Genomic DNA, 14,846 nt, shown 5'->3' with positions numbered 1-14,846 from the left:
GGCGTATAGCCCACGGCTCACAGTGGAAACGTCGGAGCTCACTTCAAGACGCAGTGCAACATTCAGGTCCGTATGACATGGTGGAAATCACTCAGAGCACGTGGGAAACTCAGGAAATGCACTCTGTTTCAGCAACAGGGCGCGTGCTTGTTTCAGGTGAAGTGACATGAACACAAACACGAGCTGTGAGCACCTCTTACCATGCATCCCGGCGAAGTGCGCCTCCCCCAGGATGGCGGCGATCCAGAGCTCCTGGGAGTCCACGTCCGCCCCCACCAGGTGGTACCCTGGGGGCACCTGCACCATAGCCTTCAGCTCGCTGCCCACCCGGTCACGCTGCCGTGCACACCAAGAGCACAGGGCTGCGGTCAGAGCTGTTGCGGTCGGGGCCACGAATCACAGCCTCAGCACCGTCACACCGTCACAAATCACAGCCTCAGCACCGTCACAAATCACAGCCTCAGCACCCTCACAGTCACAAATCACAGCCTCAGCACCGTCACAAATCACAGTTTCAGCACCGTCACAAATCACAGTTTCAGCACCGTCACAAATCACAGCCTCAGCACCGTCACAAATCACAGCCTCAGCACCGTCACACCGTCACAAATCACAGCCTCAGCACCGTCACACCGTCACAAATCACAGCCTCAGCTCTAACCCTTTTCCCTTATCACAGCCTCAGCTCTGACCTCCATCCCAGGTCACAGCCTCAGCACCGTCACAAATCACAGCCTCAGCACCCTCACACTGTCACAAATCACAGCCTCGGCACCCTCACTGTCACAAATCACAGCCTCGGCACCCTCACACTGTCACAAATCACAGTCTCAGCACCCTCACACCGTCACAAATCAGTCACAGCACCCTCACACCTTCATAAATCACAGCATCAGCACTGTCCCAAATCACAGCCTCAGCACCCTCACACCATCACAAATCACAGTCTCAGCTCTGTCCCCCGTCCCAAATCACATCCTCAGCACCGTCACAAATCACAGCCTCAGCTCTGACCCTCGTCACAAATCAGTCTCAGCTCTGACCCCTGTCCCAAATCACAGCCTCAGCACCATCACAAATCACAGTCGACGCTCTGACCCTCGTCACAAATCAGTCTCAACTCTAACCCCTGTCCCAAATCACAGTCTCAGCACCATCACAAATCACAGTCTCAGCTCTGTCCCCCGTCCCAAATCACATCCTCAGCACCGTCACAAATCACAGCCTCAGCTCTGACCCTCGTCACAAATCAGTCTCAGGTCTGACCCCTGTCCCAAATCACAGCCTCAGCACCGTCACAAATCACAGTCTCAGCTCTGACCCCCGTCCCAAATCACAGCCTCAGCACCATCACACTGTCACAAATCAAATCCTGAGCTCTGACCCCCATCCTAACATCAGCCAAGGCCAAGCCAAAGTACAAAACGAATCGCTCTTATCTTGTGGAAATGTACCCGAGTACAGAGACGGGTTCCATGAAGACAAGGCTCTGAGCTCTACCAGCACTTTCAGCAGCACTCACAGATGCTCCCACAAACCAACGGATTTCGGCTGCCGAGCTCTGCAGAAAACTCCTCCAGTAAAGCTGCGATGCCGGGTTCGAGCTGGCGCGAGGCCGGAGTGGGGACAGCACACACCCTTACCCTGGCGTTGCTGGCGGTCAGCCAGGTGGGCTCCACGGCTCTCCGTGTCACTGTGCCAGCAGTGACGACCTGGGGCAAGATCGCGCCGTACTGACCCTCCTCGTCAAAATCGGCATGCCTGGGGGGAGACACAGGGGCGACTTTTACCAGCAGTGTCTCGACTCTTGAATTATTCAGCTGAAAGAGACGCCTGTCCAGGACACTGCGCTGCCAGCTGAAGTGTCACCTCCGGACAAGGAGCGGCTCTTGGAACTGATTCCCAAAGACACAGACAGGGTCAAAACCACTGACTCAAACCTTCACCTGACCACACCAGACCCAGGCAATTAATGATCTACACATCAAAATGCACTTGAATTAACTGTACAACTAATTTACCACTAATGATTACAATAGAGTATAAGTGTATTCTCCATCAATACTCTGGAATTAGAGGATTTCTTAAAGATTACTCCAGTGAATATTTTTTTTCTATGCTGCTGGTGGATCTAATTACTGTTTCATATAGGGACCTGAGACATGATACCTACAGTATAAGAAGCAGGTTGCTAGTAACAAAATCAGTCCCAGAAAACAAGGAATTAGTTTCACTTATATGGAGGTTCTCTTTAGGGACATTTAGGGAACACAATGTGGTTTCAGACTAATGAGACTAGGGAGCCTGGTCAGGCCTCTGTATGACACAAGGCTACAGGACCCACCTGGTAACAGTGCGAGGCAGCTCCCCTTTCCTCAGCCACACCACCATCTGAGAGCTGGCAGGACAGATGCAAAACACTGGTTACTAGCGACAGGCTCTCCCGCCCTACTTTATACAGTCACACACACATCTGTACAGCTCAGTTCAGGTCTCCTACAGCGACACCTGTCTGATCAAAATTAAATACAGTCGCATTTTCATTGCTCCACTGTCACCATTCAGGTTTCACTGAAGCATCATTAAAAAGCATAACTTCTGAAAAGACAGTGTGTCAACAAAGCCTTTTTCTGCTGACTAAAACCCTAAAAATAAGTGATTCGTCAAAAGTTGCTGAAAGACAGATGGATTGACCTCGGGCCACGATCTCTGAGTGCAAACCAGTCTGGACTGTGTGTGGGCAGAAGCTCTGACACAGCGCTGGAACACGCGCAGCATCATGCTGCAGGTCCCCATTCTCAGGACACAGTGCATTCGTGCTTCTGTCTTCAATTCGATTTGTGTTGCCCAGGCATGCCTAGAGATGAAACCACAACGGCCACACAGCAAGACGAGCTCTGCCTCCGCCTCTGCCTCCGTGGTGACAGTGACCAGGGTGCAGTGAGCTGCTCCACTCCACACCGTCATTCCCAGTCACTCACAGGAAGTGCACCTGGGCTGAAAAGGAACTGTTGCATGTTTCTTAACACTTATTCAGTAACAGAAACGGACCGTCTCAGTCCCCATACATTTACAAGCAGGCCTAGTCGAACCCCACAGGTGTGAGCAACAAAAAGGCCTCGCCTGCCGAATTTCTGACTGCTTTCAGCTGCACTTGAATACGTCTCCTGTGAGCAAACTGGCCATATTACTCATCAGTCCCGCTGTACTGACAACCAGTCGACTTTTGTCAAAGGGGTCTTCATGAGAAGCTAGAGCACTGAAGACACGGGATCAGTGACAGTCCCCCTCAGCAGCTACCTGACTCTCTTCTGCGCATTCCTCCAGAAGGAGATCATCTTATTGATCTCCAGGGCGCGCGTCGCGTCGGTCCCTCCCGGCCCCGCCTGCAGGGTGCCATCCTCCATCTTGGACAGGAAGTCTTTGGCGAACGGGCTGCCCACATTGTTCTCGTTTCCATCCTGACGCCAAAAACAAGAGCAGGCCTTCCAGCTCCACCGTCACACTTCGAGGACAGTTAGAAGACCACAGCAGCGCTGAGAGGTGCACAGTAAGAGCAGCTCTGTGTTGTAGGAAGCTTGGCTGCCAAGCCACCTCGTGTTCTCACATTTGATTTCCAGGGTGTGATTACTCCCGACCCCCTGTCATTCCTGCACATTACTGTGGCTGCCAGGTCAGTGGAAACTGCAGTAAAAACAGCAGGACCCTTTTTCATTCTGAAATTCTAATACTTTAATTACCACCTCATTAAAAGGCACGTGGGACAGAGTGTCCATCCAGTCTGGACCACACCTGGAAGACTCATGCGCTCTGCGCAGGGACATCAAAGAGCTGCCCTGGACCTGGTCAGCAGTTTACTTTGATACACAGCTCTTCAAACAGGGACTGTGGCACTCCACAACATAGTCAATATATAGTATTATATTCTGGTACAACCACCAGCACGTCTTTCTCATACTTGACTGCAGGCTAATGAGAGGGTCCTGACTGTATCACACTGCAGCAGTTTCTTACCCAGGGAAACACCCCGTCTGGGCGAACACACAAACCTTGTGAGGAAGCTTGAAAAACCAGCAACCAGGGACGTTGACATCATTGTGGGGCCCGTTACCATGGTGAAAGGAAGGCTGGCTCTTGCTGGAGAAAGGGTCCGTCAGCTCCTTGGAAACACAGCGACCACTGCTCAACACACAGCTAGCCCTCCGAGGTAACAGTCTCACAGTCTGGCTTTCAGTTGAGGCAGGAGCGCATTTTAATGTGGCTGGACATGCTTGTGAATGTAAATATTGTCAGCGGTGTTAACAAGTATAATATACTGCACAGGCTGAATTTTAAACGTACTGATATTAACAATCACTCGCAGCACACATCTTTTGCTGTGCAACATGCCCTGTGCTAAAACGCTCACTCCACGGCCCGTGTGTTTCCTGTACCTCTGCCATCCCGCAGTTTCTGCTCTTCGCTCTGGGTCGCTTCTCAGCCCCATTCTCCTCGCTCTCCAGCCGGCTCAGCTCCTCTACCTAGTGGCGACAGCATGAAAAGCACCTGTGCAGTCCTGCCCTCACTTCACCTCCCACCTCCAGACTTACTGAACGTATCCGACCTCATTCACTGATCTTCACACATCTACTGTACAAGCCTCAAGCCCTAAACAGCCCCATGCTAGTTTGGTGTTGGCATGTTTGGCTGAAATAGGAAAGATGCAAACAAGAAAATACTGGCAATCAAAAATCCCCACGACAACAAGCCCTCTGAACGCGGGCACTACACTTCAGCTGAAATCCAGAAACTACTCTTCCTCCAATAAAAGACAAGACAGCTGGGAAGAACAAGCCCAGTGATCTTACGGTCTGCCACAGGCTGCTGTCCGTCAACATGTAGCTGTCCGACAGCGGGGCGTCCAGGCGGGGGGGCTGCTCCTTGCCCCTGCGCTCGCAGTGCTCCCGGTACTCCCTCTCGATGGCCCTGGAACAGCGAGACCGCGTCACCACCCTCCTGCGGGCCCCAGCCTCTGCCCCTTCTGAGCACGTACATGACTAACATTACTGCTGAACACTGTCAACGTTACGAGCAAGCGGGCAGACTGGTCGGAAACGACAGGAGGCCAGACCGAGGGGCAGCGGAGGGCAAGGCCACCCGTGTCCTGCCTCCCTGTCTCCCCGCCCCCCATCTCCCCGTCTCCCCGCCCCCTGTCTCCCCGTCTCCCCGCCCCCCCGTCTCCCCGCCCCTCATCTCCCCGTCTCCCTGTCCCCCTGTCTCCTCGCCCCTCATCTCCCCGTCTCCCCACCCCCCATCTCCACGTCTCCCCGTCCCCCTGTCTCCCCACCCCCCATCTCCACGTCTCCCCGTCCCCCTGTCTCCCCGCCCCTCATCTCCCCGTCTCCCCACCCCCCATCTCCACGTCTCCCCGTCCCCCTGTCTCCCCACCCCCCATCTCCACGTCTCCCCGTCCCCCTGTCTCCCCGCCCCTCATCTCCCCGTCTCCCCACCCCCCATCTCCACGTCTCCCCGTCCCCCTGTCTCTCCACCCCCCATCTCCACGTCTCCCCGTCCCCCTGTCTCCCCGCCCCTCATCTCCCCGTCTCCCCGCCCCCCTGTCTCCCCGCCCCCCTGTCTCCCCGTCTCCCCGCCCCTCATCTCCCCGTCTCCCCGCCCCCCCGTCTCCCCGCCTCCCATCTCCCCGTCTCCCCGCCCCCCATCTCCCCGTCTCCCCGCCCCCCGTCTCCCTGCCTCCCCGTCTCCCCGCCCCCCTGTCTCCCCGTCTCCCCGCCCCCCTGTCTCCCCGCCCCCCTGTCTCCCCGTCTCCCCGCCCCCCTGTCTCCCCGCCCCCCATCTCCCCGTCTCCCCGCCCCCGTCTCCCCGCCCCCCATCTCCCCGTCTCCCCGCCCCCCTGTCTCCCCGCCCCCCATCTCCCCGTCTCCCCGCCCCCGTCTCCCCGTCTCCCCGCCCCCCTGTCTCCCCGCCCCCCATCTCCCCGTCTCCCCGCCCCCGTCTCCCCGTCTCCCCGCCCCCCTGTCTCCCCGCCCCCCATCTCCCCATCTCCCCGCCCCCCTGTCTCCCCGCCCCCCATCTCCCCGTCTCCCCGCCCCTCTGTCTCCCCGCCCCCCATCTCCCCGTCTCCCCGCCCCCCTGTCTCCCCGCCCCCCGTCTCCCCGTCTCCCTGTCCCCATCTCCCTGCCTCCCTGCCTCCCTGCCTCCCCGTCTCCCTGCCCCCCATCTCCCCGTCTCCCCGCCCCCCCCCCGTCTCCCCGCCTCCCTGCCCCCCATCTCCCCGTCTCCCCGCCCCCCCCCGTCTCACCCGTACGGGCACACAGCCCCATCTGTGTCCTCCACCTGGTCCAGGTTGTCCTGCCGTCCCGGGACGAGGTAGCCCCAGCCATGCTTCTCTGAATAGTGCAGTGGGAAGCCGTCCCAAGTCAGGCCCATCAGCTTTGGGGTGATTCTCATCTGAAGGCTGAGCAGGCTGGGCCCCGGCGACCAGTCCGCGTCCGACAGCCTCAAGCACAGCTTGCGGTACCACCTGAGCAGAGCAACACAGAGCGCCGCAGGCCGCTGAGGGGCCGCGGGCAGCACAGCGCCACACTCCTCCCCTGAATGTGCCAGCAGGTCTGCCGTGAGATTCAGCCAGTGTGGCGCCCCTGCTCCCCGATCCCTGCTCCCTGCTCGCCCAGTCTACAAACCAGTTTAACTCTTAAAGAAAGATGTAAAACCTTTCAGTTAATTCCTAAATTCAACAGTTTGATGTCAGACTGATGCGCAAGACGCTGGGGCATACATGTGCCGCAGAACGGACACGTTCAAGCTTTCAAAACGTGTTTTTAACCGGGACACACTGCCAAGAGGAGCCGGTGCGAACAGCACTCACTCTGGGTGCCCGGGCAGGTGCTGCCTCCTCTTGGGCAGGAGGCTCACCGTCTCCTTCAGCCGCTCCAATGCAACGCGGCCAGCAGAGGGCGCTATCTCCTCCTCCTCCGTCGGGGGGCCTGGATCTGAAAGAACAGCCACTGGTGATCATCCACAGGCCCCCCGCTTGCACCTGGGCACAGGAGTCAACATGAACAACAACAACAACTCCTCTCACTGCACACAGGAACAGTAACCTGAGCTTCCTGATAAGACCGTGCCTGTCAATGTCTGTTAAGAGCTCATTCATCATGTGGCAGCTTGCGAGTCCACTTGAGGCACTCACTGGGAATATGAGACACAGCGGTAAAACTAAAGCCAATACTTTTTCTTTGAAGTACAGCACCATTTTGAAATTTCAATGATTTAAAGCAAATGATTTCACTGAGTAGAGATAGAAAATGACTTAATCTTGTATTCCACTTGATTAATACTGAAGCTACATAAACATCTGCTACATGATATCCAGTCAACTATTTTTACTTACTTGAGATGCATATTAATTTGTGCACTGCTAACTTTTGAATTACTCATATTTTATAGCTGTGATTTTGCTTTGATATATAGGCCTGTGTGGTTTAAGATTTGTCATCACAATGTCCTGTGGGAAGACTAAAACTAATGGATTTATCAGACTTTGTAGAGAGGAGCAGCTTTAATCTACTTGTTTGGACTTTATTGCTCTTTGTTCATCAATCTCGGTCTTAATCCCTGTCTCCGTCTATTTAGTTTTACAATAATAAATGCTCTGTTAATTTTCCAGTTGCAATGGGGCTTTGCTGGATAGCCGGTCATAGAAGTATCAGCTCTAGACATTCCCAGCACAATTCTCAGCAAAATAAAAACAGCCGTTTAAACAATGCTTGTAGAACAGCAGTCAGGAATTGCATATGTGGGGAGCTCTTTTATACACGCATGATATAAATTCAGTGGCTTCTAGCTAGTTATTTTCTCTTAATCTGACTTTTTGACTAGCACTAAATATCAGCATTGAGAGTATCTTCCTAAGGCAAGCAGGGTAATTAAGCAGTGTTCTCACAAATACCAAGTCGTATACCAAGCAGTAATGTTCATTACTCATCCTGTAACACACTGCTCGACAGCAGCAGTAGTGAGAGGATGAGAAGAGGCTGTGAGCCTGTCGGAGCTGATCTGAAATGGTACAGAGTCCAAATGCAGGAGCACGGACGCCACCGTTCTGAGGCAGAGCGCAGGGACATGATGAGACCCTAATTAAAACATCGCCTGCGTTAGAATACCTTTGCCGACACCAGCTGCAATTAAAACCCTTAAAACAACCCATCATCCTAACTCCACACCCAGGGCCCACCAGTCTCCTGGGACTGAACAGGCCGGCTCCCACCTTCCTCGCAGTCTCCTGGGGGGCTGGCCGGCACGGCGGTCACATCCGCGTCCACCGGAGTGTACTTCTTCTTCCTGGCAGCCGCCTTCTTCTGCTTGAACTCCTGGACGTCCCACTCCAGGTCCCAGAGCCAGGGGTCCTGCTTGTACCTGCGAGGCACCGAGACGCAGGTGGGCTCTACGCTCTGAGCGCCAGCACAGCCAGACTGCACACACCCTGCTCCACACCACAGAGCCCTTACTGAACGACAGCTTACCGACACACTGCTTCTCATGGAAAGTCTACAGACTGTAGCCTGAGGTTACAAAAACACACTTTTATCCCCCCTCCCCTCTGCATTTTACACGTCTGCCTTCCTTTCAAATGTCCTTCCCTGCTCCTTCATGATGGTTCACCACAATATTGTAGTTACGAGCGACTGCTAAACTAAATCGAGATCACAGACAAACACACTGACAGCATGCCGACAGCAATGCTGTTCGGGTTACAACGCAGAGATGCCCAGAGCAGCTGAGCCCGGCTGTGTTCCGTATGGTGTGTGTGAGGGGACTCACCTCTCTCCCTCCAGCAGCTGGCAGGCGTCGTTGGCCAGGTTCATCAGCGACTTCTTCATTTCCCTCTGCAGCTCCTCGAAAGTGCTCTGCGACTCCTCAAGGTAGCGGCCCCAGCTCTGATTGACGGGCAGGTAGCACACACCCATCTCCAGCATCCCTGCAAACGTCACAGGGTGAGGGCACCTGCCCCCAGGAGAGGCAACAGTCACAATGCAGCTCTTTGCCGCTACGCTGTCTGGTGACGGCGCAAGCGGAGAACTGTAACAGGGTCACTTGAAGAGCTTTTTACTTCACAGCCAAATTTCCTGCCCATCTGCCGAGCGCATCTGCAGCTTGGGAAGACAGGATTAGGGGAGCACAGCTGCAGACAGAGGTGGGGAGGGGCTGGTCAGGCGGCAGGGTCTCTCACCTCTCCATGAACAGGGGCAGCTGCTCCCTGAACACCCGGTGCGTGGCCTGGACGTCCTGAGCGCAGTACTGCATCAGCTCCTGCCGGACACAGACAGATCCGTTCCTCCGCTCACTGCGGTTTCCATTTCCAACTCCTATCACTGATTTATCATGCCTTCATCGTACTTTACTACACCAGAATACTTGGATTTCTTACAGCACAGCACACAAGGGCTGACTTGCACTACCTGACGAAGGTTTAGATAAGCAGCAGCAGCAGTATCATTCGGTACCTCAGCAAAGCACAGTGAAAGGTAAACCCATATAAACACAGTGGCAGTGAGGCATGTTAATTGAAAAGCACAGCTCACCTTCAACAGACCAGAACATTTCCCAGATATAAGAACAGCTCAGCTGGACACAGAGATTAGCTGTATAAATGTTAGCAGCCGAAGCAATCATGACAGGGACTCCAGGTGAGTCTTAAATAAAGGAACAATTCTGATAAGGAAAGTTGAAGGAGAAGAGTGGAAGCAGGGTCAAATAAGAAATTTGTCTCCCAGGTTCTCGCCGTGGCTGTGCAGAGGGAGACAGCAGCATAGTACTGACGCCAGCATTACCACTCTGTAGTCTATTTTCAACAGTTCTCATAAGCACAGTCTCAGGATTTGAGTGGCTGGTGAAGGATGCATTTAGGGTGCATTCTTTTCTCTGAAACAGCATTTATAACACAGTTGAAACAGTGTTTATAACTCATAGCTCGCAGCAGACATGGTCTACTGAAGTTACAGCTGGCAGTGTGAGCTAGTGGTTGGGGCTCTGGGCTCCGAACTGGATTAATGACACTACACATAATAAATAATATTAATTTAAATTAGCAATGAGCACAGGGCCTTACACCGGTCACCCGACAAGCAGCAGCAGTGTTGGTCAAGTGCAAGGCGGGGGCTCAGAGGACGAGCTGCGTCCGCGCTCTGGGGACGGCACGGCACTGCTGTCCGGCATTTCCTGACCTGGAAGTTGTCCCGGACGTCCCTCATGCTGCCCTTGATGAAGAGCTCACGGGCCTCCTTCTCCAGGGGGTCACCGCCCACGTACAGAGCGTGGACATCCGCCAGGTTATTGATGCTGCTGATGTCCACCCAGTCCCACCCGCCGATCTTCAAGTCAAGCACACACACAGGAGACCGATCAGCCCACACAGTCCCCTTTCACAAGCCCTGAGCTCTGCTACACGCCTGCGTGCTGCAGAACTAGGCAGAGGAAACCGAGGGAGCTGCTTTTTAGCAGACTTGATGAGAGATCTTGTTAATTCACACACATCTTGGAAGCCCTGGAACAGATCTGAGGTTGGGAAAATGGAATTGATACTGTTAGTTACGCACATATTCATACACAACACAGAGTCGCGTTAATAAGATATATGCATGGACAACCAGCTGAGTTGGAATGGACAAGCCTCAATATTTCAATGAAGCCACTTCAAAAGTCAAAATGAACCCAGCATTTTAAAATCACATGAGAGAATTGATACATTAGCAATGATATTTAACATTCAAGAGAGCAATGCTTAACAATAGAGAGCATTCTAAGATATTAAAAATGTTACATTGACAAACGCATCCACCTCTACTATCACTGCACTTCATACTAAGACAGTGGAAATCACACTTTTGCAATGGACTGGGGGCCGAGTGCCAAGCTATGACCACGCAGACTGACCGCTGGGCCCTCCCTGCGCCTGCCTGCCCTCTTCATGTGCTGCTTGACCTCCTGCAGGCCCTGCCGCTTGCCGCGCCTGCTGGCCATCCACAGGGTGCGCTGGAAGCCCGTCAGGCCGGAGATCGCCATGTGCATGCTCATCGTGTCCAGGAAGCGCATCCTGGAGCCCTGCGCGCCCACAGAGCAGGCCGGGAGAAAAAACAAGCTCAGCTCATCGGTGGAGACCCAGCCACAGCACCTCAGACACTAATAAGAATGTCACTGAAAGAACGGAACTAAAGAAAACTGAAGTTTATTGGATATGCGCTTGAAAATTTGTTTCCAATGAGCCTTGAATTTCATTAGCGTTTATTTTGAAGTATAAACAATGACGTACACAGGGAAGTTTAAATGTAGTAATTTAAATGTCTCAAATCACAGGAAGAAGTGGCCCGACTCCCTGCACCTTGATCAGGTACTGCTCCTTGATGTGCGCCCGGTCGAAGCTGACGTTGTGCCCCACCACCAGCCTCTCCCTCCACTGTCGCCCTGCGGGGGGGCGGCTGGAGTTGGCAGCAGTTTCCAGGGGGATGAGGTCTGCCAGGGTCAGCTGGCTGGACCAGGTGTACCGCTCCTCAATCAGCCTCTTACTGCACCAGGAATACCTGCGAGAGAGAGACAGCTGATCCCTGAAATCTCATCACATTTACACCCCACACACACTGATGGACAAACATGTCCACCAAAAACACAAAGGAGACGTTTTTGCCTGCTTTGTCGATTTCAAACAAGCATTTGACTTGATTTGGCATGAAAGACTGTTTTATAAACTACTCCAAAGTGGCATGGGGGCAAAGCGTATGCCATAATTAAATCAATGTATTCAGAGAGCAAATGTCCAGTGAAAATTGGAAACAAAAGGACCAAGTTCTTCACTCAAGGCCGTGGGGTGAGACAGGGCTGCAGCCTGAGCCCAACACTTATCAATATCTATATCAACGAAGTAGCAGAAATGTTGGAGCAGTCTGCAGCTCCTGGTCTCACACTACACGACACAGAAATCAAGTTCCTGCTCTAACAGGAACAGGGGCTGCAGCAGAACCTGGCACTGCTAGAGCAGTATTGTCAGACCTGCGCACTGCTAGAGCAGTATTGTCAGACCTGCGCACTGATAGTCAATCTGGACAAGACCAGAATTATGGTTTTCCAGAAGAAAGCCAGGCCTCAGGGAAACAGGTATAAATTCATACTCAACAACAACACATTGGAGCACTCATCCAGCTACACATATCTCGGTCTCACCATCAGCTCATCTGGGAGTTTTGACCTGGCAGTGAAGGCACTGAGGGAGAAGGCACTCAGGGCTTTCTACGCAATAAGAAGGAGGCTCTTCAACATCAACCCACCAACAAGAATCTGGCTCCAAATATTTGAAAGTGTAATCCAACCCATTGCCCTATACGGCAGTGAATAGTGGGGTCCCCTTACAGACCAGGATTACACTCAATGGGACAAACACCCCACAGAAAGATCTGTAGAAACATCCTCTGTGTGCAGAGAAAAACACCTAACAATGGTGCAGGGCCAAACTAGGCCAGTACCCACTATTGATAAACAGAAAAGAGTAATAAAGTATTGGCTACACCTAAAAAACAGCTACCAAAATTCCTACCACCACAAAGCCCTGCTGAGCCAAGAGCGGAGCCCAAAACAGAGCCCCCTGAGCCAGCTGGTCCTGAGGCTCACTGACCCGAGCCACACCGACACCAGCCAGCCTCCGGACAGCACTGCTAGAGCACCACAAATCAGTCTCAACCACATCACATGAGGAATATCTCACACACTGGGACACACACACACACAAACACAACATAAACTAGAATGCTACAGAACCCCAAACAAACAATACACACTAGCCGAATATTTGACCAAGATAAGAAACAGAAAAAAGAAACAGGAAGAGAGACAGACAGCAGGGTCACTCCCTGAGGCACGGGAGTATATATATATATTTTTAGAAAGATTCTGAAAAAAAGAAAGCAAAAAATAGCATTCGTTTCGTCTCCAAAGCTGTTTTGGGCAAACAGGTTACGAGTCACAAATGTCTCCAGATAGTTCTCCTCACCATGCAGTGGGGGACACAGCGACCGCCAGCGTGGGACAGTGTCCTTCTGCCATGCACACCTCCACATCGAACACCAGCGCCGCCTCCTCCGGGAAATCCAGGCCGGCACTCTCGCCGCCCGGGCCGTAGCGCGTCCAGCCCTCCTGCCAGGCCCAGCGCGCGGGCAGCGGGGGCAGCGCGGCCCAGTGCAGAGAGCTGGCCGCCTCCAGGTAGGGCAGGCTCTGCTTCTTCGCCAGGATGCGGAAGTGCTCGTCGATGTTGTCGCCGTACATGGGGGGCAGCCGCAGCTCCACGTCGGGCAGCGGGGGGGAGTTCAGGCCCCAGAGCTTGTGCTTCTGAAGGTGCCTGATGCTGCGCCCCACGTCCTCCTCCTGGTAACACTCCGGCACCCCCCGGAAGATCTGCTCCTGCAGGTTCCTGGACAGCATCTGGATGTTGAGGGGATTGAAGCGGGTCTGGGCCGAGCACCCTCGGCTGGGGGCGCAGGCAGCTGCAGGGCCTCTGCCCCACCGCCCCGCTGGCCGGAGCGGGCCCCCGGGCACCCGGAGCCGTGGGCTCAGCACACGCGGCATCGCCCGGCAGGATCGGGGCACCCGCAGAGCTGGGAGAGGAGAGGGACACGGGTCATCAGTGTGGCGGGCCAACGGGACCGGTACCGCAGACAGAACTTGTAAAAGAGGAAGGATGCGCGTGAAGTGTAAGACGCCACAGGACACAGCAGCTGTGATCCTGGTCTTCACTCAGCGTTTCAAAAATACTCTACGCTTATTCTAAAGACACTTTTACAGGTGTGCTGTGAATGGTGCCCAGCAAACATGAACAGGGCAGTTATTTGACCAAAGGGTGCACATATAGCCCTTTGCTGATTGTTACTCAGAAAGCTACTTGAAACAGTGAGGTTAAAGAAATAAAACACCACAAAGAGCCTAGACCCAACCTGGACTGTCTGAGGGAAGGGTTGTGGGAAATTCTTGCCTGGGGCATCTGAGATACAGGAGATTCCCAATACATGGAAATGCTTCCTAATTGTTCAAATGACTGTGGGGCACTCAACACACGTGAGATCACATCGCTACATGCGGTCCTAGGACGAGGGGAGTTAAAAAGACAACCAGTGCATTATCGAAGGGTCATAATATTAAACTGGAGATAGCAATGATTTTTCTCATTCCTGTACTGACCAAGATTGTTAAACCTTCTCACCCCCAGTGCAAAAGGAACGAACTGTCGAAGTGTAAAGATTACATCTTGGCAACAGCAAGAGGAAACTTTGGTAACTTTGGAAGAAGCGTATGAAAAGCAAAATATACACCCCCCCGCAGAGTTCCCTAACGAGGCAGAGAGGCTGTGCAGTTTGGTGAGCAGGTGTTAGCGCACAATCCTGCAGCTGCTGTACCTGTACCTGTACCACAGCATCTCCATCCTTCGGGACATTATTTCCGCTATTTCTTTTCTCACGCCCGACACAGCATTTACGTTACGAGAGATTGTTTACCAAGCCTTCATTGTTTGCTTCCTGTTTTCTTTTTGCTGTTTTTCTCCCCCCAAATACGATGGATTTATTTTGCAGTACAACCTCCATAACTTACCAGCCACAGTAGTTAACTGCGACACCTCGCGTGCAAGATTGTCTTTCCTCGTTGTCACTTACAAATATATCCCTTTTTATCGAAACTCCCAAGTGCGAACAAACGACTCTGGTTCCAACAGATCCCCAGTGCAGCTCTGAACTTTCTGAAAACACATGCAAGCCCTCGACAGCAGCTCAATACTATCCCAGCGCAACTCCTGCAGCTCACGGGTCACAGTC

General features: G+C 53.3%; 1 protein-coding gene across 7 annotated transcripts in view; it reads right to left on the bottom strand.

Annotated features, from left to right (window-relative positions):
• polg (polymerase (DNA directed), gamma) overlaps positions 1–14,846 on the bottom strand; it is a 19,971-nt gene extending 5,125 nt beyond the window's left edge. For 2 of the 7 annotated variants that reach the window (XM_088641472.1, XM_088641471.1), the window contains exons 1-17: positions 14,626–14,846; positions 13,037–13,637; positions 11,378–11,576; positions 10,933–11,100; positions 10,224–10,370; positions 9,230–9,309; positions 8,821–9,003; positions 8,267–8,415; positions 6,866–6,989; positions 6,299–6,520; positions 4,848–4,965; positions 4,434–4,520; positions 4,050–4,160; positions 3,301–3,461; positions 2,345–2,398; positions 1,644–1,761; positions 201–336 (exon numbers count right to left, since the gene is read on the bottom strand). In XM_088641472.1, the coding sequence (XP_088497598.1) occupies positions 201–336; positions 1,644–1,761; positions 2,345–2,398; positions 3,301–3,461; positions 4,050–4,160; positions 4,434–4,520; positions 4,848–4,965; positions 6,299–6,520; positions 6,866–6,989; positions 8,267–8,415; positions 8,821–9,003; positions 9,230–9,309; positions 10,224–10,370; positions 10,933–11,100; positions 11,378–11,576; positions 13,037–13,608 (2,629 nt within the window). In that variant the 5' untranslated portion in view covers positions 13,609–13,637; positions 14,626–14,846. Of the gene's footprint in view, positions 1–200; positions 337–1,643; positions 1,762–2,344; positions 2,399–3,300; positions 3,462–4,049; positions 4,161–4,433; positions 4,521–4,847; positions 4,966–6,298; positions 6,521–6,865; positions 6,990–8,266; positions 8,416–8,820; positions 9,004–9,229; positions 9,310–10,223; positions 10,371–10,932; positions 11,101–11,377; positions 11,577–13,036; positions 13,704–14,625 lie in introns of all 7 variants that reach the window. The other 5 variants (XM_088641469.1, XM_088641467.1, XM_088641466.1 and 2 more) reach the window with 5 other exon arrangements.

The sequence above is a fragment of the Lepisosteus platostomus genome, chromosome 7 (genome assembly GCF_059453375.1).
Source record: "Lepisosteus platostomus isolate fLepPlt1 chromosome 7, fLepPlt1.hap1, whole genome shotgun sequence".
NCBI classification, from domain to species: Eukaryota; Metazoa; Chordata; class Actinopteri; order Semionotiformes; family Lepisosteidae; genus Lepisosteus; species Lepisosteus platostomus.
The sequence above is the reverse complement of the archived record's forward strand: the minus strand, read 5'-3'. Positions and strand labels throughout refer to the sequence as shown.